The sequence below is a fragment of the Centroberyx gerrardi genome, chromosome 3, assembly GCF_048128805.1.
Source record: "Centroberyx gerrardi isolate f3 chromosome 3, fCenGer3.hap1.cur.20231027, whole genome shotgun sequence".
Classification (NCBI taxonomy): domain Eukaryota; kingdom Metazoa; phylum Chordata; class Actinopteri; order Beryciformes; family Berycidae; genus Centroberyx; species Centroberyx gerrardi.
The window spans coordinates 32,457,664-32,482,588 of record NC_135999.1 but is presented as its reverse complement, the minus strand read 5'-3'; the positions used below and the strand labels follow the sequence as shown (position 1 = coordinate 32,482,588).

The window sequence follows — 24,925 nt, the reverse complement described above, 5'->3', positions numbered from 1 at the left end:
TTTACTAATTAACAATAAGGGAACATTGATTGTGATGCTGTTTTCGATTTTGATTTTGTTTTTTAAGTTGCTGATTCAATGTAGATTTTTTTTAATCATTGATTGATTAACTCTATCTTAATGTAAACTAAGTTAAATCTAGACGGTATAGAAAAAGTAAGTAGTTTTTTGTTGAAATCAGTCGCAGTGTTACTCGTTCAGGTTCCTAATGGTTTCGGCTTGAACCTGAAGAAACATGACTACACTACAGCATGAGCTGGGTGGTGTCGCGTTCATTAATAGTTGGACACCATCCCTGTAAGGACACAGACTTGAATTTGTATTATTGTCGACCTACCAAGTTGAACTTTTTTTTTTTTCCTTTTTTCCCAGTCATTCAAGCTTTTCTGACACATTCCATTTCTTTTTTTTTCATGGAGATTCCTACTGTCCCGCTTTATTTCCCTATCATTTTAAATTTGTATTTTTTTTTGTGGTGATTACATTCATTCGGTGTATTTACCTCTCAAACTGAGATGATCTTGATTGTATTTAGCTCTCAAAGTTAACAGACTATCCTGCTATCTAAGTGTGGCAAGTTGTTTTGTAATGCCTGCCGTTTCAAACGTCCCAAATTCTGCTTTCTGCTTTCTGCTTCCGTTAAGCGTCAAGGCGTAGAGAATCAAAGAATCAAGCCGCCTCCTCTGCTAAGGCTGCATTCAGGTCATACGGGAAAGATGGGAGAGAAGAGTTTCCTACTTGGACATACTTTCAGAGGGTATTCCCATGTGACGTGAATGCAACATAAGCGCAGAGCCACTGATAGACTATAGGCAACACTTCAATCAGCATCTTGATGGCTGCAGATTCCCACGGAGCAGAAAACGCCAGTGGCTGAAAACTGCTAACGTACAGTTTGTCCCAAAGCTCATACTGCCCACTAAATAGCATGTGGTGGAATTATGCAAAAAAAACTATCAACACATTAATCTCATCCATATCAACAACTGGGGTCATGAGCCTCTTGTCTGTCTATGGCTGTGGGTGAGCTACAGTTCACTGTCCCTGCATTTTCACTCAAGCTTTGAAGTCCTGTTAGCCAATCAAGTGATGTCAAATGCTATACCTGCGAGTTCATTGGTCGAAAACTGGTCAAACATTTCATGCTACCTACCTCCAATTGGCATCATGATCAACTGCAAGCGCGTTTTTTGTTGTTAGGGCTTGTTTATTTGAAGCTACCTTAAGTGAATTTCTTATGTAGTCTATTACCTATTCGACCCATTCCAAGGTAGTCTGAGACATTGCCTTTTTTTTTTTATTTAATAAATCACCTTTATGATATTATACAGTATGTTATCAGTAACTACATTGCACTGCTAAGTTTTCCTGGTGAAACTTTTCTTATCTTGGTTTATTTTTTGGTCTAGATAAAAGGAGGAGCGAGAGAAACAAGATACTAGCCACTTAGCCTGTGGCTAGTATATTTTTGCCTGTATAGTGTAAAATGATGCCCAGGAGCCAGATTTTGAGTGGCATCTAAGGGAGATAACATTAAGATTATAATCTGCATATCTCTGGTAACACAGATATCAAATAAAGTCATTTAAGAAGCGATCTGGCTTTTGGGGCAAAATCACTCCATTCATTCCTTTTCTGTGTTTCCCACCATTATTTCCTGCTTTTTTTGTGTTCCCTGATAACATCCCCGCTCACGGTTTTGAGCTTTTTCCACCAGGCTGCAGCATACTGTAAACACCTAATACAATGTACACAGTCAAGGTTTGCTGTTTGATGACACTGTGAAGTTTTATCCCCGATTCACCATTTTATTACTAATATTTTTTTTTTTTTGTTATGTGTTGCGTACTTAACTTTGATTTAACTTTTTTTGTGTCATGTTGCATTTTAGTTTTGTTGGAAGGATGCGTCACTGACCAGGGCGTCGTGTTGAACAACCATAACTCTGTATGTATATTTGCTCATGTGAGTGAATGAAGAAGCCTGCTGAAAAACAATTTGAAAATAACTTGGGGGGGGGGGAAGTCTGGCCTGTTTCTTTTGTTTTTTCCATGCAATAAAACTATGTGCACATGAAACCCAACAAAGCCACCTCAGTTATCCCATAAGTATTTGAATGAGCGGTACTCGACACCAGTGTGTAATATTGACAAACACGCTGTCAAAAATATAAAAAAAATAGAAAATCAATGCACAATTTTGCCCTCAATGTGTTTGGAAATTGAACAGAGTGAGAATCTGTTTCATTAAGTTTATTATCAATCCTCCAACACCCCCCACCCCACCCCACACACACACACACACATACTACATCCACAAACATACTCACACACACATTAAGCTATACAGTACACTTTATCTTTTTTTTTTGTTTCTTCAGTTAAAACATCCATTTCCCAGCCCCGCCCTTATCAAACACACAGGCGAGAGGCATTGGCTGCTCCTGACGCCCGTCAAATGTGCTTGCCAACATAAGCCTAAAGCCCGCCTTCTTACTCTACCATCCCTTGTGGTCCAAAGCAATAACCTGAAATTGGTCGCAAAATATAGCAACATGAGCAAAAAGTTGAAATTAAATATAAAAAAAAAAGGCATCACCGGGGGAATTTTTGCTCTCCTGTGATCTGATAGATTCAATCAAAAACAGCATTTATGTTTCACAGGATTTTCCCCTTCCTGTTATGTTCTTTGATGGCTTGGCTATGTTGTGGGGGAAAAAAAGCTGTAAGAAATATTTGAACTACTTGAGGTGTGCTTGATTTATTTTGCCAGACAATTGAACAGCCACATAACTGGACACATCATTTGCAAGATCAGAGGAATAAAGTGCGCCTTGTGTTTTTCCGATGTGTGTCCATTTTGTGTCCCCCAACTGACCAATAGAAGGGGCACAAAATGGGCGCAGATGGGACACCCAAAAGGTGACACCCTAGAGAAAATGAACAATTCCAAATCAAGTAAAACTTTGCCCACTATTCTTGGCCGTTGAGGAATGACGACAAAGTTACAAAGCATTATGCCACTTACCATTAATTGTACAAGAAACGTCCTGCAGTGTGTTGCACCAGTTAAACTTCAGGTCTAATGGCAAGTTTGAATGTTAATTCTGCCCGAGTCTGAGGTCACGCATTGCCAAGATTTTAACAGTGGCACCAACTGACATAGTTGCAACACAGACATAAGTTACAACTTAAACTTACACCTACCTCCTAATAGGTGCAAAGTCTTCTGTAAAATTCCGTTTGCATAGTGAATTGATTTGAAAGATGGGCAAACTTGCTGGATGACCTGGAAGAACGATAACAGCGTGGTCTGTAACAGCTTTTAGTGTCACACTAACTAGTTTTGAAGGTAACGGTTAGTGTCCACCCTAAAGCAGTGGTTCTCAACATTTTTCATATCAAGGACCCCTAATTTGATGTGATTTTGTCTCTCAGACCCAAATCTGAGAATATTTTTATTGTAAGATTTGATTTTGTCCAGAATCCCATGACTATCTGTATTGTAGGTAGAGAGATAGCAGTGAAACTATGATCAAAATAGTCTTTTTCCTCCATTCTCAAATTGTGTAATGGTAAAGTTTAACACTTCATCAATTTGCTGGGGACCCCCAGGAAGCCCCTCAAGGACCCCTGGTGGTCCCCGGACCCCACGTTGAGAACCACTTCCCCAAAGTGCAATTGAAAGCACGTTTGAACTGGTGCAACAGGCTGCTGGACATTCTGTTGTCGGCTTAAATGTCCACACTTTATAACACCAAGCAGTCCATTATGTTCCTGAAATCACAGCTCCAGCCCTTAAGTGAATTACCGAATGTGAAACAGTGGATTTGAAATGGTAAAGGGGGGAGAAAAAAAAGGAAGACTTTTAATGCACTGCTTTTCATTTGCCTTTCAAATGGAGTTAAGTGAGTGGCCGGTAAATCAAATCATCACAAGTTTATCAACATTTTCACACAGATTTTTCTCCTGGTTTACAACATAGGACTTTGCTAAATTTGATGCTCTTTCTGGAAAAACACTCGGTGGATGAACTGTGTCGGGAGCTTCACCCAAAACCCAACAGGGGGGCTGCTTTCATCTTTTTTTTTCTCCATTCTGAAATTGACAAAACAACCCCTTGTTTGAGTCGATATTAAAAACTCTTCATTTATCAATAGCTATATTTCAATATAAATTCATATAAAACAATTTGAAATTAAATAAGTGAAATAAAAAAAGACAACACTTTTCTTTGATTTTCAAGGCAATTGCTCGAGGAATTCTTTTTTTTTTCCTAGAAAAGGCTGCCTCGTCTTAAAGACCCCTAATAACAACAAAAGGCCAAAACACCATTTCCTTGTTCACTTTAGTATCCTTATTTCTGATTGGTCAAGAGACAACAGACAGCGTGGTCCACAGCCAATCACAGTGGCCCACAGTGGCTTGTAGTAATAGTAGTGCATGCTGCAGTCCATTATGAATGCCACTTGTTTTTTTTTTGTTTTTTTGTTGTTTTTTTTCTTTAGGAAATCCACATTTAAATCACATCATCCTGTACAAACATGGAATCATATTCACATCTAGGAATAAATCAACAAATGAATAAAAGAAAGAGGGAATCGGCATTTTTTTTTTTTTTCTTCCAATGTCATGTTTTCCTTCCCTCCGTCAAAAAAAAAAAAAAAAAGGCAAATCCATTCACGCCTCGACGTCAATCTGAAGTTGATGGATATCGTTCCTTCCAGCCACTGGTAGATTGTCAAGAGTCCATGACGGATGCTGACGGTAACGTAGGTCCTACACACTGCGGTTGGTTGGTTGGTTGGTTGCCTCCTGCCAGGCCTTAAGGTGTATTTCCTTGAGCGAGAGACCATGGAGGAGAGAGAGACAGGAAAGAGGAGGGACATTGCCTGGGTTTTGTTTCTGCCTCCATGCGTTGCAGAACACCTCGGATTGGTCAAAACTAGTTCTTGGCCCTGCTAAACCAAGTCAAATTATACAACGCTCCATTTGGTGGACGCTTTACTCAATGTAGGGTTGACCTGATACATGTCCTTCTACTACAGGTTTGGTCCAGTCGGTGTGGTCCAACCCTTAATTACATATTTATTGTAGAATTGATAAGTATTACACTTGTCGTTTATGGGAACCCCTTAACCTGAATTGATTCTAATGAGACATTTTGATCAGATTCCACAAGTATTTCACTGTCCTGTTTTACTGTCTCATGGTCTAAATTCTGTTTCAGACGCCTGACAAGAATAAAACTCTGGGGAAAACACTGAATAGTTGGAATTTTGAAAATTTTGAAAAACGAATACCTGCCCAAAATATCAGCTATTGGCAGCGTCAATCCCAAAACATTGGCGTGAGCCTTCAAAACCCCCCGTTGCGCTCAAACCCTAATCCGGTTAGCTTTACAGTGCAGCAAGTGGAGTGGTGGCCCCAGTGGGAATCAAACCCCTAACCCCATGGCAGTGTTAGTGCCTTGCTCTGTAACTGAGCTACACAGGAAACGGAACCCCCGACCCCTAGTGGTGCTAGTGCTACCTATTGAGCTACAGTGGGAACAAAAACCCTGTGGCAATATTAATGCCGTAGTGAACCATATGAGCACAGTTTGAGCCAAGAAAAAAAATGGTTCCTGTTTGGTTCCAGTCAGGTCCAAAAATCCACCCTGGGCTGCTAAATTAAGATAAAAAAAAGTGAGTGTTTTTACACCACAAAACAGTCCAGTATCAGTTCAGTCCTGGCTTCTGTCAGTCCAGGTTACGCTGTCCTTTACCAGCACAGTTCCAGTTGCTGTGGTGGACGTTTGGAGCCGGGCCAGCAGAATACAGTTTAGCTCCATCTAGCTCCAAATCACCCAAGGAGGAGTGCAATCAGGATAAAATGGTTCTTCACACCCTCATTATTCCCTCTCTTTCTCTAGGTCTATGGTAGGACACTGGTTTCTAGTGTCACCGCACAAAAAATAAAAAATACAGGAAAAACCCCAAAACACCCCTTCTCTGCTTCAAATCCCCGTGGCGACAGAGAGAGGCGGGGCTACGTCGAGCAGTCCGACCCGTCTCTCCGTGCCATTGGTTCCCGGCCCCCGTCGGTCGAGACTCAGACGGAAATCTCGTAGGTGGTGCCCCCGACGCCCGTCACCTTCTTCACCCCGCCGCCGCCGCCTTGGGGCTTGTGGGCAGGACTCTGCGTGGACGCCGGGCCGGGATAGGCCGCTCCGGGCCGGGTGGACACGCCGATCGGGTGAGAGGGGGAGGAAGGGGCGGAACAGGAGGCGGAGGAGCAGGAGGAGAGGGGCTGGCCCCCGTTGGTCCGACTCAGAGGTTTCATCTGGATCAGCTCATCCCTGAGTTTGTGTGTGCGTGTTGGAAAAAAATTGAAAAAAGGAAGACAGCATTAGTACCACAGTTCAAGACATTCAATACAACCACGATACAACGTAATAAATACAAGTCTGACTGTGCAGAATTCTGTTTATTTCTGAACCACAAATCTTTGTAAACAACAATTTAAAAATGTCATTACAAAGTGAAAATGTAATTTGGATGGAGAGCTTGTGAAACTGTGATGGTCAAGCGTCTCATTTGTGATATTTGTGATTACTACAGCAGAATAAAATGGAGCTAATATCACCATTCATTTTTCTGACCCACGATACGTATTGTCACATTTTTGTATCGCGATATATTGAATTCCGATATATCGTCCTGCCCCGTTTTATAAAAATATTGACATTTTTATAATTTCATCTCATATCTGAAGTGTTTTTCTTTTTTTTTTATTCTATTGCGGCTACTGCTGTTATCTTGCACACCATCATATCACTTCATTCTTTTTCATACAAGTCATACATTCAATTTCTGTTCCATTTTTCTTTGTTATATCATGCAACAATCCAATTCCCCAATGGTGCTTAATTTATGAGTGAATCTTTTACAGATTATATAATATCTTTCTGAAACGCCAATATCAGTTGATAATACTAGTTGATAATACTAGTGCAACGGCATTTACTGGACCCTTCTGGAATGAAACCAGTACAAATGGGAGTTTTGGCAGTGGAAAAGACGAGAACAAAATGGCCGACCAAAACAACGTCACAAACACAGCAGTGACAGACAAGGACACAAATGCCAAGAACCCCACAGATGAATGGAAGACAAGCAAAGGGAAAAGAAGGAAGAACTCACAGGAAATCTGGCAGGAGGAGGAGGAGGAAGGAAGAAGGGAAGAAGAGGAGGAGGAGGAGGAGCAGGAGGAGTAGTCAATCAGGTAGTCAGGTTTTCAGGCAGGCAGATGGTTTTTTTCGGGGCTAGCAGCAAACCAATCGTCCTGACAAGTGGCGAAACTCATACTCACTTTGGCGCTTGTATTCCTCCTCCTCCTCCCATCCCTCCTCCTCCTCCTCCTACCCCCGCGGCGTTCGCTCCGGCTGACGCGGAGGCCTTTCGGACCAGCCGGTACTGCATTTCGGCGGCGGCGGCGCTCGAGTACGAGAGCGACTTGCCCAGCGGCGGGGGGTGCGGCGAGCGGGGAGGGTGGGTGGTGGAGGAGGAGGTGGAGCCGCCGCCCAGCGGGGTGTCGGTAGAGCGGGTGCGGTAGGGGTAGCCGTGGTGGGGGGGCGCATGGGGGGCGGCGAAGCGGGGGGGAGGGCGGGAGGTGGCAGACGAGGAAGAGGAGTGGTGGTGGTGATGGTGGGAGTGGTGGTGGTGGTGGTGGTGGTGATGGTGCGGGGGAGGCGGGGCGGAGGAGGAGGGGGGCGGGGCGGAGGGCGCCTGGCTGGCGGGAGGCGGGTGGGGCTCGCCCAGCAGGCGCTCCCTCTCGGGCGGCGGCGGGGGCGAGGAGGAGGTGGAGGAGGAGGAGCGGTGCAGGAAGGGGTGGTGGTGGTGGTGGTGGTGGTGGGAGGGGCGGTGGTGGTGGTGGGGCGACTGGGACGTCTGCGAGTGCAGCTCGGCCTCCCGCTGCTGCGCCGACAGGAACGGGGAGCTGTAGCCGCCCGTCGCCGGCGTACGGGGCCTCCCGGGGGAAACCTCGGGGGCCGCCGGGCCCGGCGCCGCCGGGTCGAAGTCGTCGCCTCCCGCTAGCAAGCTGTCGTACGACAGGCTGCCGTTGCGGGATGGGTGGTGCGGCGGCGGCGTCTGATTGGCTAAGCTCTTGTAGCTGGCCGAGGTGGTGGTCGCCTCGGAGATGTGGGCAACGCCCGCCGAGGTGTGGGTGGAGCTGGAGGAGCGCGACGCCCCCCCCGACAGGACGGTGGGGTCGGAGAAGGAGGGGTACGAACGGCCGCCGAGGGTGTAGCCGGGGATACCGCCTCCTCCTCCCCCTCCTCCTCCTCCTCCCTCTCTTCCTCCGTCCCTCCTCTCTCCACCTCCTCCTCCTCCTCTGTCGGAGGGAGTGTCCCTGCCGTCCAGGCTGGGCTGGGAGCGGAAGCCCGGCTGCTGGCTGGCCTGGAGGAGGGAGGAGGTGGAGGAGGAGTCCCTGGCGCTGCCGACACTCTCCCCTCGACTCAACTGGAGGAGACGGGAGGAGGAGGAGGAGGAGGAGGGAAGGGAGGAGGAGAGGGAGAAGTGAGAGAGGAGGGAAGAAGAAAAGGGAAATGTGGAGGGGGAATGGGGAGAGGAGGAAAACGGAGAGAAAAATAAATTTAGGAAATAAGTTGTGTCAGTTTTTTCCCCACACATATAGCCATGGAGCATCATCCCCCTCTAGTGGTGACACACTGACACAACACCTGAACTGCTTCTATTAGGACACAATTAATTACCAGACAGGACATTGATAAGTCTGACAAGTAGGGATCGACATATGTGAGTTTTTAAAAGCTGACACCAATATTTTTGAAGATATTCTTTGCCGATATCCAATATATCTAAATTTGACCATTTCGATGCCTAACAAATTCTTGTTAGGGTGGACAAGCCTCTGAAAAAACATGGGATACTAAAGCCCTGGATAATAATTATCATATTCATGCGTGGAATCTGATCAAAATGTCTCATTAGAATCAATTCAGATTAAGGTCTTCCCATTGACAACCAGTGTAGTATTGATCAATTCTACAATAAATATGTAATCAATCAAACTGCATCATATCCATCATATCAGAGGTGGACCACACTGACTGGACCAGATCAGATTTTTAATAAAAGGACAATATCGACCTCATATATCAGCAAACCCATATATCGGTCTAACCCTAATACCAAGGTCAGTCGGGGAACTCCATGTAGAGTGCAGATTTGTGCAGACTACCAGTCACCAGCAGTGTTTTGTCCTTTACATCATGACATACGTTTAAAGCCGTTTATGACTCCTACCTCCAAAAAGCCCCACTATTCAGGAACTGCACATGTATTTTGACATTTTACAGTACAGTATTGATGGCTGGCGTTGGTCCCAGGGGGTCAGGAAACATTTTCTACACGTGGGTCCAATTGGCAGTGAAAATGAAGCTTTTAACATCTGAGCTACAACTGGATTTCTTCTGACAAACTAGTGGGAGAAACTACAGGAGTCCCTAAGACAAACTGGTGTGGAGAAGGACGAAAAGCTGAAACGAGACGTGACAGGACAATCACCAAGGACGGACTTCTAATTGGAAGAAAAATAAAAACTCAAAGGAAAAGAATAGGGAGATGGATGGATGGGTGTTAACAGACCAAACAGAAATGGAGGAAGAAAAGAGAAAACCTTTACAGGGAGCTGTATTGGAAGGGTGGACGGATGTTAGAAACTGACGGAAAACATGGGCAAAAATACACAGAGGAGAAAACATTAGGACCACCGGCTCTATACATGAAGCAGACTGATCAGATGAATTTACATGAAAGTTATGAACCCTTACTGATTGTACCAATCGAAATCCACCTCAGTTTAGAAGAGGAGATGAAAATGAAGGGGAAGAGTGGAAAGTATTCTGTTTTTTGTTTTTGTTTTTTAACTTTGAATCAAGTCAATATTAAGGAAGTGGTCCGAATGTTTTGCACACACTGTGTTTTTGAATACAGTTTCATAAAGCACTAGAGGTGCGCTTGACTCGTCTTGCCAGACTTAAAGTAAATGATAAGAATAATAATAAAAAAGGCAGGAAATAAAAAATATAGTAAATCAGGAAATTAAGTCAAATTACCCTAAAAAATACAAAAATAAAATACCTCCTTGAAGACACTTAAACAGCCTCAAAAGTGCACAGGAGGTTCAGATTGATATCAGGCTGATATTACTATTATCATTATGCTGGTTTTGAATGGAGAATTTTAGCATGGTCGAAATGCCATTTCAGTGGTTTTTCCATCCTGCTAAGAGTAAAACTGTGGTTGAAGCAGTTCTTGGAATTTCATGAAAATGGTCGAATTTAAGATATTATATTTTGAAGATAGTATATTATCACAAAATATCAGCAATTGGCCGCTTTAATCCAGAAATATTGGTATGAGCCGTATACGAATATATTACTCATATTGGTCTCGACTTGCAAGACAGATAAATCAAGCGCACCTCATGTATTTCAAATGTATTCAAGTAGTATTCACCCACGTTCACGGTAAACAGAAAGGTGGGGGGGGGGGGGAGCTTTCAGAACAAGCACTTACTGATACTGATCAACAGAAAGCCACTGAGAAACCAAATCAAGATGGCCGACAGGAAATCAAAAGGGGGAAAAAAAACAAACAAACAAACAAAACAGGAGATGCATTAGCAAGGCAGATTAAAATCAAAAGAGATCAAATGAAAGAAAGCCAAGGCGGGGGACAAATGTCTCAGAAACCAGATGGAAATGGACTTTCTCTTCAACACACACACACCGAATAAAAGTCACAATGAAACAGGAGTATAAATCTCTTAACAACTTGTTTTCATTTGCGTTACTCTCTTTGTATGTTACCTGGCTTTGTCTATCGTGTGTGTGTGTGTGTGTGTGTTACCTGGTTGGCGTAGGCGTGTGTGAGCGCTGTGTGGTTCTTGCCAGGGCTGTAGGTAGGCCTGTACTTGTACATGGTGGGGGTGGGTGGGGCTTTGTTCAGTAGACTGCTCTCTGTTGGGTGGGGTGGGGTGGATGGGGTGGGCAGAAAATAGAAATCACAGTGAAATCAGTATCGAATCATAACAATCTCTCGCTTTTACGGCAAAAAGTTAAGAAAAAGAACAGAGACTGTGATATATACACGAATTAATTAACTAATTAATGATAAGTTCATTCATTCATTTCGTTCACTAATGATCAGTTTATTTGAACGCGATCTTAGCTCTCTGGTTCCCTAGTTGAGCAGCTGCCTTAATCTCTTCTATGGAGAATACAGTAGCGAACATAGCTTATATAGCATATTACATACATACATACATACATACATACATACATAAAAGCACTGCTGATACAACAATGTGGTTTATTATAATGTATAATCACTATATATCACTGTATGACAACAGTCCATGTACACAGAAATCAATTTTCAATCATTTTTCTGCCCCACGATACGTATCGTCCCATTTTTGTATCGCGATATATTGAATTTCCGATGCATCGTCCCGTCCCCTGTTAAAAAGCGTTACCCTCTGTATTCCCTCTAGTCAGTCCGGGGTAGCGGAGCTCTGGTTTGGGGGGAGGAGGAGGCTCGGCGTCGCATGACTGGCTCTCCATCATCTCGAGGCTGGACTTGGACTGGAAGAGGGAAGGCAAAGGGAGGAAAAAGAGACAGAGATGTTGGACAGACGCACGTTATTAAATAAGCAGCGGGTCTGGTTGTGTTTGTGCTTCCTGAATTTACATGTAGCAAACCTCTGTATGCTATCAACTGTAAAACAGACAGATCTGGTCCTCAGTTACGATTGGTTGACCCTGACACATAATTTAAAGCCCCTGTGTGTAGAATTTGAAATTTGATGACTTTGGCAACCTCTTCAGTCCCTGAGTGGTAGTATTTTATGGGACACCGTGGCAACAGAGGAGAGCATCCCATCCCCCCCTAATTGAGATGCGGTTGATTTGCTCCATTTGCCCCATTTTTTAAATTATTTCTCTGGTGTCTGGTACGGTCACCCGGCGGGAAATTTTTGGAAAAAGATTAGTGCCAGCAGAGAAGGTCTTCGAATTCCAAAAATGAATTCGGTTCATCAGCAAGATTTATGGCACTTCGACATTTCCCCCCCAGTAACGGCGAGGTTTGTCCCACCGAGCGTCCTTCCCTCGGGACGGCTCTTCTTACCCTGTGCAGGTCTCCCTGTATGCCGTTGTCCAGGATCTTCGCAGCCAGCTGGGCCTCGGTCAGCTGTGGCCTCAGAAAAGGAGGCTGCACACACACACTCTGGACACGCTTCTTCCTGCCCAGATACCTACAGTAAGCACAGAGACAGCAGTCTTGAGTGTGTGTATGAGGCACCGTGGGGGCTTCCCATATATTCATTATATTTGGGTTCAAACCTGGCGTTTAGCGACAACACAGTTTTCAAACGGCAATAATTTTATGCCGTCAAGCACTGAAAGCGTGTTTAGTGAACCACAATGACCATAATTCACTGCACCTACGATGCAGTGCATTGGTCTGTGCGCAAAATGTTCTTTATGCCTCAATTCAATCTACTGAACGATGGAGATGATATTGTAGTCTATATTGGGGCTGCATATTTGTTGACATTTCATTTAGTAAGCTCGATATCTCATCATTGCTCAGGCCCTAAAGACTCTGACTCTATTGTAAGCTAATGAGGCTAGCACTGGCTAACTTACTACTGCAACATTAGCCGACTACTAAGTAAATAAACAGTAAATCAGTAAATCTATATATATATCAATCAATATCAAGTCTATTACCCCCCTATTTGCAATCCACTTTTAGAACCGTACTTCTACCAGAAGGCTGAGGTTAAAACCTACATGACATAGGGATCGGACCATATGCTTATCTCACGATACGATTCGATACGTGATATGAGGTTCACGATTCAATACAGCCACGATACGATGTCATAAATAAAAGTTCAATGACAACAAAGTCCGACTGTGCAGAATTATGTTTATTTCTGAGCCACAAACATCTCTAGCGATGGCATTGGTACGCTAGAATGTAAACAACAATTTAAGCTCCCCCTTGTTTGTTTGGTGTGGGAATGAACTCCGCTACCTCTGTTCCTCGTCTACTCAGTTATTTGCTGTGACTGCTATTATTGGTAGTGTGGAGGAGGCTGTGCTTTCTGTAGCCTTGAAGCACTGACTGGATTTTCTATAACTTGTACTATACTGTAATGTGAGATGATTGTACTTGAATGTCAGATTTCTATGAAAACTATCTTGCATCCCAAGCAGCTGTTTCATAACTAAAAGGCAATCAGAAGGCACATATGGCAAACAGACAACAGTTGCCGTTACATTGTGAGTAGACATTTCAACACCTTTGGACATACATTTAGCTTAAGACTTCTCATCCTCCCTGTGTGTCTCAATAGTTAATTACTAAAAAACAATGTGGTCCAGTCAGTGTGGACCACCTCAAATGTGTTGGGTATAATGCAGTGATTGATTGATTACATATTTATTGTAGACTTGTAGACTTGATCAATACTGCACCGGTTGTCTATGGGAAGACCTTAACTGGAACTGATTCTGATGAGATATTTTGATCAGACTCCACACAAGTATGTATCATTATTATTATTACTACTACTACTACTACTACTACTATCCTGGGATTCAGTGGAAAGTTTTAGTGTCCCATGGCCTAAATGTTCAGAGGCTTTTCCACCCTTTTTTTTGTCATGAAAACGGCCAAATTTAAATATATTGAATATTGGCACAAAATATCGGCTATCAGCCTTCAAAAAAACCTTATCGACCAAACCATATACACAGAGTATACATGTTTACTGTAGGCTTGTTTTGTTCACTGTAAAATTGTTTTGTTTATAGGGAAAAATATGAAAAACACTAACTAAATAATACATTTGGAAGGTCAAGTGTTATGTGTGAAAGGCTGACCAAAGACAGCGAGCTAGTTAAAGAAGAAAAGTAAAACAAATACAAACAAAACAAGTGTACCTGGGTGCTTGTGAACTGCAGAGGACATGAGATACGTTCTTCCAACAGCCGTTGGTGAAAGGATTGACCCCTCCTCTGAACTTCCCCGTTACCTAGAGAGACAGAGAAAGAGAGAGACAGAGACAGAGAGAGAGAGAGAGAGAGATGAATAGACTACTTACTTGTAATGTTCATGCAGACTAAGACGAAATCTATGGACATTCAAATCCGTTTTCTAGACAAGATTTTTTATGTAATGATCCAGCCGTCTATTCAGGCTAAATCACAAAGTGGGGCTGCAACAGAGAAGAGCGTCCCATCCCCACTAATTGAGACACTGTAGATTCTCCCTATTTGCCCAAATTAAATTCTGGTGTCAGTATGGTCACTGGTGGGAAATCTTCTTGGACTCACCAACGATGGTTGAACCTCTTCACCAAAAAAAAAGAGTTACATCTCTCTGCCACTTGGGGCCACCAATGAGCAAAATTGCCTAGAGCAGATTCAATATAGTATTTTTTTTTTAGTTTTTAGAGTATTCTAGTATGTTTTTTAGAGTATTCTAGTATTTTCTAGTATATTTGGACCGGGGTTTTGTTCTCACCCCATTCCATCTGTTTGTTTGTTTGTCTGTTAGCGGGTTAACTCAAAAAGTTCTTAACGGATTTGCATGAAACTTTGTGGAAAGTTTGGTCACGGGGCGAGGAAGAACCCAACTTTTCACACCGATTGGCCGGAGGTGGGCGGAGGGGCGGGGGTGGGGGGTGGCAGTGAGCGTGGCTTCTCATAAAAAGGCATGCAACGCCATGAAACTTTGTGGTAAGGTTGGTCGTGAACTGCGGCCTAAGTTTTATACACGTTCTTTGCCAAATATACAGAATAGAAAGAATTTTACTGAGTGCCATCTTTCTAGTTCATGTTTTGAATTTTATCAATTAATGGACTTACTAGTTGCACTAGTCCATGCAATCAAGCAGCAGTCTGGCATCAGATTACAAGTTGCTAAGTGTAGCCCCTCATACTGCACAAGTAAGGATTTTTCTCTAAGGATTAAATGGAATTAGCCAATTCTCAATCAAATACAAAGCAGTTTCAAACAATCATAAAAGGGAGCCTCAAATCAAGACCTCGATTGACCTAGGATGATGTCCTGTTCTTGATTCAAAGGATTTTCAGAGTGAAGGAGAGAAAAAAACAAAACAAGTCGGAACAAAGAGAGACGTCATTTTCATCCCAAAAAACCCTGTGCACAAAAAAAACAGGAGAGGGATGAATGGAGGAAGAGGACAGGGGATGGCAGGAGAAAAAGAGGGACCTTCCCTTCTTGATTAGATTATCAGCTGTACATTTTCATCCAAGAGAGGCCGGACGGAGAACAAAGGAGGGGGTGAGATGAAGGGATTGATGGAAGAGGGACATGAACAACAGAGCGCATAACTGACGGAGGAGGAGGAGGGTACGATAAAAATTAAGGCAAATACCATCACATACTGCCATTGTTGTACCTGTGAGGACTTTCCAAAGATTTACATTCATTCTCAGGCAACATGATCATGGCTAAAATCATAATACAGATTATTTTTGTTAGATAGTATGATCACAAACATTAATAAATTATTATTATTGATGATATCAGCAACAAAATGATTTTACTATGCCTTTTAAATCTTATATTGACATCTTGACTATTGTCAACTACAGTGGACGCTGCATGTAAAGTGAAATGAGAGGAAACTAAAATGTCAGTACATGATTATACAGAAATTATTGTGCGGCTCTAGCAGTGTGACTGCAAGTTTCATCAGAAACATCTGTTTAAATCTTTAAAATATTTTAATACATTTTGAATGTTAGCTAAAATGAAATATAATGCCAATTTTGCAATTGAAGTTATGATGAGAACAACTGTAGACCTATCTAAATACGTATGTCTGCATGACTAGACTGATTTCTAACCAAGAAAAAAACAAGAAATTAGGAACAGCGTGCCTTCAAACACTTTTAGCCCTCGACGACTGAATTTAGGGTTCTATGTAATTGTGTTGAAGATTTTTAAAAAGGGGCATTAAATGACATTTACTGCCCTGCATCAGTGACCAGTAGGACTTGCAACAAGTCATATCAACAAGTCATACAACAGAGATGAGTAAGCTTGCTCATTAGAGCAGAAATCCAACAGAAAGGTCTAACCTACCATTGGATAACCTTTGGAGAAAAGATATGAAATCATCCTCTGTGCATCTCAACTGGAATACTATGCGGTCTAACATATCTTTGTGTTCCAGAAATGATTTGCTACAAATGTATACACGGATCTTATGTCACACCTCGAAAGTTGCACCAAATGAAATCTAAAACTGAACCATATTGTTAATTTTATTCAGACAGTACCATTGGTACCTTTATTCATATTTGGCTTGGGCGATATCCCAAATTTTATATTGTGATACTGTCCCGCCAAAATATCGCGATATACAATATTATCACAGGGGGGTGGGGGTTTGTGGGGGTATTTTATTTTATTTCTTACATTTCTAGGCTATAATAATATTTTTTTATTGTTATTATTAACAGTGTAGAAATTTGATCTTACTATTCAAGCATTAGAGGAAACAATGGCCATTTGGTGTAATTTGCTCATTCCTACTATTTCCAGAAAAATTTGGAATTGTGGAAAAGGGAACCCACTTGAATTAAAAACACAAATTGTAAGTATGATTACTTTTTGGTTTTTTTTACTATCCTACCACTTGTAGATTATAGGTTTATAAGTTTAAAAGCAGTTGTGATCTAAGGAATCTAAGCAACACATGGTGCCATGGCCGCGATATTTCCCGCGATATTGCGGGAAATATCGCGATATTTACGAAATTCAATAATATCAAATATCGGTCCAAGCCTAATTTATATGGTATGGGAGTGCCCAGAGGTAAACAGTTTCTCGGAGCATATTTTTTGTATTTTATCCAACCTCTTGATGAGAGTCATTCCTCATTGACAGTAGTTGCTGCTCAATGACGGCTCCTTTTTAGAGCTCAGTACCAGCGGCAGCCGCCTCCTCTCCTCTATTCCTCCGAATTGTGGAACTCAACTTTAGTTTTACCTGCCCAATCCTAATGCTGAGCAGAGTTTCCTACCTGTTCGTTGGTAGTCCTGCCTCTGGCCACGAGTACTATGTGGAAGCCGGTGAGGCCGGCAACAGGGATGAAGAACAGCCCTGCAACACACATCACAGCCAGCCTGAGGGAGAAGGGTGTTAAGGAATCTTACGGATGAGATTATACAATAGGCAAATCTCAAAAATCTGCAGTCTCAAACGCCTCCCCTCCCCGTCTGAAAGGATACGTGACGATGGCGTGCAGGCGGTCGATGCTCTGGCGGTGGTAGAGGATGAAGAGGAGGCCGAAGCCGAACACGGCCATGATGTGGGCCGTCAGCGACAGCAGGAAGAGGAAGAAGTAGCGGTAGTTCCTCCTGCCGATGCAGTTGTTCACCCACGGACAGTGGTGGTCAAAGTCCTAAGGGTTAGAAGAAATAGTGGTGAGCCAACAAGTAGAGGGAATGGTCAGAGCATTAAAACGACAGCAACTAATCTAAAGGCCCATTCACATCTAGAATGATAACTATAAAGATAACTATAACTATAAAAAGATTTCAATCGTTCTAAGTAAATAGAATGTCTGTGTTCACACTACAACTGTAACTATAAAAACATCCAAAACGACAACTATAACTATATTCTTGGTTCCATCTCAGAGCGATTTTTCTGTGTGTGTGTGTGTGTGTACCTCGACACAGTTGTCGCAGACCGAGCAGTGGGAGCAGCGCGGCGGTCTGTAGAAGCGGCAGGTTGAGCACCACTTCATCCTGACCTGGATCCCTCTGATCTCCACCGTCTTATACAGGGGGGCGCGGAAATCGTCCTCCTTGTCCTCGTCTTCCTCCGCTACACACACACACACACACACACACACACACACACACACACACACACACACACACACACACACACACACACACAGAGAAAACACACTCATGATCAAACACACAGTCCTACATCCCTACTGAGGGATTTGATCCCTGAAATCTGAATACACACACATACACTTTCGGCCTTTAATTAGATAAAAGTACTGAGACAGGGAGATGACTAATTCTGATGAAAACGAGTCTGATAACTCTAGTTTTAGATATTTCAGCTTAAAATCAGAGTTTTAGATATTTTTGAATTGGCAACTATAATTACTGAAATTGAAATAGTAATTTGTGGCACTACTCATTACTAGAGGCCAAAAAGTCCTCTCTTAAAACATCCAAAATTCACAAGTATTCACAAGTATAGTAAGTACACACATACACCTTAAATGTATTGTGGGGCAGAATTTCTGCCCCACAATACATTTAGTTTAGTTAGTTAGTTAGTACATTTAGTGTATTGTGGAAAATTAGCAGAAAAACTTATCGTGATATTAGCTCCATTTCATTCTGCTGTAATAATCAAAAACGCTTGACCATCACTATTTCACAAGCTCTCCATCCAAATTATGTTATTTGCATTTTGTAATGACATTTTTAAATTGTTATTTACATTCTAACCAGCCAATGCCATTGCTAGAAAGATTTGTGTCCCAGAAATATAAAAACATATTAAACATAATTCTGCACAGTCAGACTTTGTTGTCACTGAACTTTTATTTAGGATAGACATGATAGCCTATCTACCATCAAGCAAGAAAATGATTTCATTCATAAAATAAAGCCAGACGCAAGCTGCAGAGAAAATGTAATATTTGTTGTGTAGTCTGAAGGATGATACTACATGTATTGCATACACACGCACATGCAGCCACCCATCTACTCACCTCTGGGGAAGATGCCGGGGTCCATGAATGTGGCCATACAGAAGTTGGCCAAAACAAACAGGAAGATCACTCCATTATAGATGGGCACGGCCACCGAGAAGCGCTCTGAAAGCCATGGACAGCTAGAACAGAGAGAGCGAGAGGGAGATTAAAACATCCTCCCATCCATCATCATATATGTATATATATATATATATAATAATATGGCTCAGTGACGGCCTGCTTTCACACCCAATGAGGTCAACTTTTCCAAAGCCAAGCTGCTGAGTCACTACTCGGTCCTTTTACTTGCTGCACATGCTGATAGATTCAGACTATTATGAGCATTATTATTCGGGTTAAAGGGTTTTTGAAGGCCAGTGCCGATATTTTTGGACTGGAGCTGTCGTCAGCTGATATTTTTGTGTACACGTCTTTAAAATTTGACCATCTGAATGCCAAATAATTCCTACAAATTCCAAATATTCAGTGTTTCCCCCTAGAATTTTATTCTCGTCCGGGTGGAAAAGCCTCTAAAACGGCATTTAGACGCTAAAACCCAGGATAATAATTTCAACTCGATATACCAGCAAACCAATGGAATTCTGGATCAATTCTGGATCATTATTTCCTAGCCTTTTTGTATTGTTCTAACCATTTCCCTCAAGTCTGGCAACATGAGTCATGCACCTGAAGTGCTGAATCAAACTGTATTGAAATATAGTACAGCGTACAAAACATTAGGACCACTTTCTTAATGTTGAACAATATTTCCCAACATAGACAACTGGTGTACTATTAATCAATTCTTCATCAGATCAGAGGCGGATGACACCGACTGGATGATTTTTTTTTTAATAACAGGCCAATATGGGCAAACTGATATATCGGTCTAACCCTGATGAGAAAGTCAGAGAGAACGTGTGAATGGCTGCAGGGAGGGAGGGAGGGAGCGAGAGAGAGAGCGAGAGAGCGAGAGAGAGAATGAGAATCTAGTGAGAGACTAGATGAGGGGCTTTTCTCAGGGTGACAGATGTTGGCCTATTTTTCTCTTCTCTAATCTGAAGCGCAGAGCTGACTGCCCACCACACTGACCACACACACACACACACACACACACACACACACACACACACACACACACACACACACACACACACACACACACACACACACACACACACACACACACACAATTCACCACACTGGCCACACACACTCACTGCAATTTAATTTCCTCACATATGCATGCACAAACACACAGACACACACTTGCACTTGTCAATCTCAATTTCTCACATTCACAAACTGCACACACACACACACACGTTCACACTCCCGTCGCCCTCTTTCACACGCACACATCAGAGTGAGGTGCCAGTCAGATTAGTGATGACAGATCGCGCCGTTTACTTGGCACTCCGTCTCACACACTCACACTGCTGACGGGTAAGGGCAAGGTTCTTATGTAAAAATCGACCCCTCACTGCCATAAATTCATCCCATTTGCCCAAATTAAATTCTGGTATCGGTATGGTCACTTCCCGGCCCGCAGAGTGACTACACTTAAAAGTGAACTTAAAAGGATGAGTTCAGCGATTTTGGGCCCATATATAATTCGTCTTTTACATACCTGTAGTACTTGGACCCGCAGAGAATATTGGCTCCAGAGTCAGCTGTCAGTTTAAACAGTGAGCTCTGTTGCCTCTTGCTGCTAACAATGAGTCCAAATGGGGTTCGTCAAAATATCTCCAAAAAAGCCATTTGTAGGCTCCACAGGCGAGTTGAGAGTAAACATGACACAATTCTGTCATTACGCACACTTTCACTAATCAGGAAATCATGGAACTATTTTTCTCTGCCGCAGCACAGACTGCTGTGGGGTGAAAGGTCATTACTGGCGGAGTGATCTAGTTTTGGACGATCAGGTCAGATTGTAAACAGTAGAGTTTGGTAGAAGATGATCCGCTGAGTGGAAATGGTGCAGTGCTGCTGCTTTCCGGGCCGTGGATAGAAATACGTTGGTCGGTCGCCATATCATTTTTACCGACTGGCTTTTTGGAGATATTTTGACAAACCCCATTTGGACTCATTGCAGCAACAAGCTAAAGGTAAAAGACACATTATATATAGGTTAAAAATCGTTGAACTTATCCTTTAAACATGCATTAAGTAGTCTATGACTTTTATCGACTTCTATCAGTGACCAATAGGAATTGCGACATTGACCCTGGCACTGCTTACTTTGGTCTGGCATTGACATAAATAATAAAGTCATATTTTCACAATGTAAAGGAGCAAGCTAGCTAATTAGAGCAGAGATCCAACAGAAATGTCTCGTGAAGAGGTAATATATCACCATGCTAAATACTGGAATAATAAAATTGTTTTGTCATTTGCTTTGTTCGCTTAAAGAGTCTGTGGTGAAGCCTGAAAACTAGGGTACTGAACTGGCCTTCTCCTACTGGCTGGTCTTTGTGCCGGGTGATGTCATCAATTCTACAATAAATATGTAATCAGGCAAACTGCAACATATCGATCGTATCAGAGGTGGATGACACCGACTGGATGATTTTTTTTAATAACAGGCCAATATGGGCAAACTGATATATCGGTCTAACCCTGATGAGGAAGTCAGAGAGAACGTGTGAATGGCTGCAGGGAGAGAGAGAGAGCAAGAGCGAGAGAGAGAGTACCTGTTGTACTCTATAGAGGGTGACATCACAGGGCACAGAGACCAGCCAATAGCAGATGACCAGTTTAGGACCCTACTTTTCACCATTAGGTGTCAGGCTTCACCTCAGATTTAGGTGGGGTTTAGTTACTTTTTAAGAAAGAAGCTTTTTAGCCTTCGTAGCTGAAATGTGTCGCGACACCCGTCACACACTCGTACACTGTCTTCGATCGTTCAGCAGTTGCAAATGCCAGCAGGTGGGGGAGAAGATTGGGAGTACTGTGAAACTCCAATTGGCTTTAAGCTTTAACAACAAAAAGTAAACTGGTGCCGTCTTAGTGGTTAACACTCCCAATGGAGTACAATTTAGGTATGTGTGTGTGTGAGCGCTGCACTCCCACCACTTACGTGAAGCAGAAGAAGAGCGTGGTGGATCCGACCAGGAAGAAGGTGGCCGCCGACACCGGGACGTAGCGGGAGGGTCGCAGGGGCCGGCTGGGCGGGGCCACAGCGTGGGGGAGGGGCGACGAGGACGGACCCCCGCCTCCGCTCTTACTGCTGCCGCCGCCCGGCATCACTTCCTGTGTGTGTGTGTGTTCAGCAATCACTCTGTTGAGGAGCGTCGTTCAGGAGGTGCTCAGTTGTTTAGGTGTGCGTTGGGTAAGACGTGAGCCGATCAGCGCGTGTATGAGGTGGATTTGTCGTTTTGGGGTGGATCGAAAGGATTAGCGAAGAACAAAAAAAAAAAAAAACAGGGAGGGCGAGATTAACGAGAAAGGAGATGGAGAAGGAGGACGGAGGGGTGGAGGTGGAAGTTAGAGGGGATGGAGAACTCCCTCTTTCAACTGACGAAGAGGAAAAAACCTCCTTTTCGGCATCGTCGTGAGAGATGAGAGGAAGAACGAGAAGAGGAAGAGTGTACACTGGTTTGCTTAGGTTCCAGTCCAAACCCAGTTGACCCCTCAATCCTGCTCTACTGTGTGTGTACGTGTGTGTGTGTGTGTGTGTGCGTGCGCGAGATTGACAAGAGGCTTACGAGCTGCTCCCCCGCAAAGCCTTTGTTTTCCCGTCAGCCAGAGAAACAGGTGGAAGGGTTTGAAGGAGGGATAAACAAATGAGCGGGGGATTAAAAAAAGAAGGTGGTGTCTGGGTATCTATCCGTTACCGAGTTACAGGCAAATAAACAGAGTGTATTTCTCCACTATTCGACGCTCCTTCGGTTAATCACAAACATGAGCCAGTTAAAAATGATAATTCTTCAGGGTCAGTTGCCACAAAAGTAAATAAAATATCTTTGTTCGATTGTTAAAAGAGCAGGAGGTATAGCTAGGTAAATAAAGGCTTCATAAGAAAATAGTGCAATTTAAAAAAAATAAATATGGCTCTTTTTTGGTGTGGTTAAAAAAAAAGCAGTATTTGGACCCTCCTGTTAAAACCAAATAATTTCCTTGTATATATGTATATTTAAACAATGATTATGAGTGGTTTGATGCTGTGAAAATGATTGGATGCGAGACGGACCCAATTTATTAACTCATCTGTCATACATTCTGCTTCAAACACCAACAAACTTGACAAAGATTGTGGGTCTTTGTCTTGTGTCTAACCGTAATGTGATTAGATGGTGGGTTGACTGGCTAATTGGCTGAACGGTTTGATTGGCCTGGTCTTCGAAATGGGAGTTCGGTGAGGTACGAGAGGTGAAAAGAGAGGTAGACTTGTTCTGGTGGAAGATGGGAGAGTCTAGAGAGGACGAAAAGCGAGAAGAGAAATGAGGAAGAGGAGAGCAGAACGAGAGAGAGGGGAGATGTCAGGGATGAGAATCCCGTCTTGGCTTTCCGTCTTCCTGCTAATATGAACCTCACCCAAAGAAGCTTCCAAACTCTCACAGCTCAAAAAACAAAGTGCAGATCGAGACCAAAAAAAAAAATGGAAAGTGGGCCCTTTTATAGATAGAAGTGTTGGAGCATGGTGTTCCGGGGGCCAGTTATTGGATTCACTCTAATTTGGCGTTTTTCACAAACCCGGAGAACAGCGGTCCGGGCTGCTTTAGCAGTCTGAGAAAAGTTGTTGGTTTTTATTTTAAATAACCCCCCCTCCTCTCCGCGGGAGAAGGAGCCAGTCGCGTTTCAGTCCAGGACTCGTATTAGAAACTGCAGTCTGTAAGCGGGCCGGTGCTGTAGCCTGGTTTTCCTGTGTCGGGGCATCCCTAGACCCCGCCGGTGGCCGATTCACACCACCTCACCTGCCTGTCGCGCCGGGGATGTGATTGGAAGAGGCGAACAAAAAGCAGGAAGTGATGGTGGGGTAATATCCGAAGCATCTGGGGGGAAATCCAGTCGAACACCCATTAGTCTCCATGTAAGTAAAAGGGTTGCAGGTTACAAAAACACCAAAATGAGTTAAAATAACACCAAAGTGATAAATTAATCCAAAAGGTGTCGAGATGGCAGAGTCGGTACCACAGAGGAAACTTCACCTCAGCTCCCCTACTGGTCTCCTTGCTGCCCTGTGTATGTGTGTGTGTGTGTGTCTCTGTGTGCGTGTGTGTTTGACAATGACTCCAACGTCCGTCGGTTACATAAGCGCTGGCCTCTCAGCTAGAGGCCGCTTTCCTTTTTCCCCCCCTCTCTCCTCCAGGGACTTCCAGGGCCATTCCTCTGCTTCCTTCCCCAGCGGAGAGTACCGAGGCCTGGGCAACACCCTCCACCAGACTCCCCCGGGGAACCGGGCTCTCTAGAACAACAGCTAAAAAAAAAAAAAGCACAACTCCGTGACCTTTATGTGCGGGAGACAGAGATTGCTCGGACAACTTGTGGCTTAGGTCTTATTTCTGTTTGTGTACAAGTTATAACTGACAATTTAGCCGACTCTTATCCACAGCAAGTTGCAGTATCCTCATCTTGGGTCTTATTCTTATTGGATGAAAACCATGGAAGCTCACTTCTGAGGAAAAGCAAACGGAAGTAGTTAGCTTTTTCCCCTTCTACTCCATTTCTGAGCTCATCTGATCTCCGCCGTTAGACGGCTTGCTGTGGAGCTCTGAAGTAGCTGACCCTTGAAAACAGGATTCAGGCAATTTCCCCATCCAGTGCTGGCGTGCTGGTACGTGGATCTGTTCTGCGTATATGGGGGAAAACCGTAGAGGCTGCCTTGGAGAGCACCGTCAAATATCAAGTCCGACAGGTTGTCCCTGGTTGGAAGGAGGATGAATCGGGGCCCGACGGTTGGTTGAGGTGCTGCACCTAGGAGGGAGAGGCAGAGAGGGTTGGTTAAAGAACAGATACTGCAATCAGCGTGTTCTGAAAGCGCTGCCGCCTCGGACTCTATACACAGTATTGTTGCTTGCTTCTCTGTCCTGCATCTGTTACATTTCAACCAATCGGACAGAGACTGGTATTAGACT

The 24,925-nt window shown here is 43.4% G+C and overlaps 1 protein-coding gene across 1 annotated transcript; it reads right to left on the bottom strand.

Moving 5' to 3' along the window:
* Positions 1–5,982: 5,982 nt before the first annotated feature.
* Positions 5,983–22,110, bottom strand: zdhhc5a (zDHHC palmitoyltransferase 5a). Its single transcript, XM_071907489.2, has 11 exons — positions 21,928–22,110; positions 18,867–18,988; positions 17,793–17,950; positions 17,350–17,522; positions 17,142–17,244; positions 14,026–14,117; positions 12,200–12,326; positions 11,547–11,655; positions 10,919–11,028; positions 7,353–8,503; positions 5,983–6,339 (listed from the first exon to the last, which is right to left on the bottom strand). Exons 1-11 carry the CDS (start codon positions 22,092–22,094, stop codon positions 6,093–6,095), a joined length of 2,559 nt encoding a protein of 852 aa, XP_071763590.2. The 5' UTR covers positions 22,095–22,110; the 3' UTR covers positions 5,983–6,092.
* Between the last annotated feature and the right edge of the window lie 2,815 nt (positions 22,111–24,925).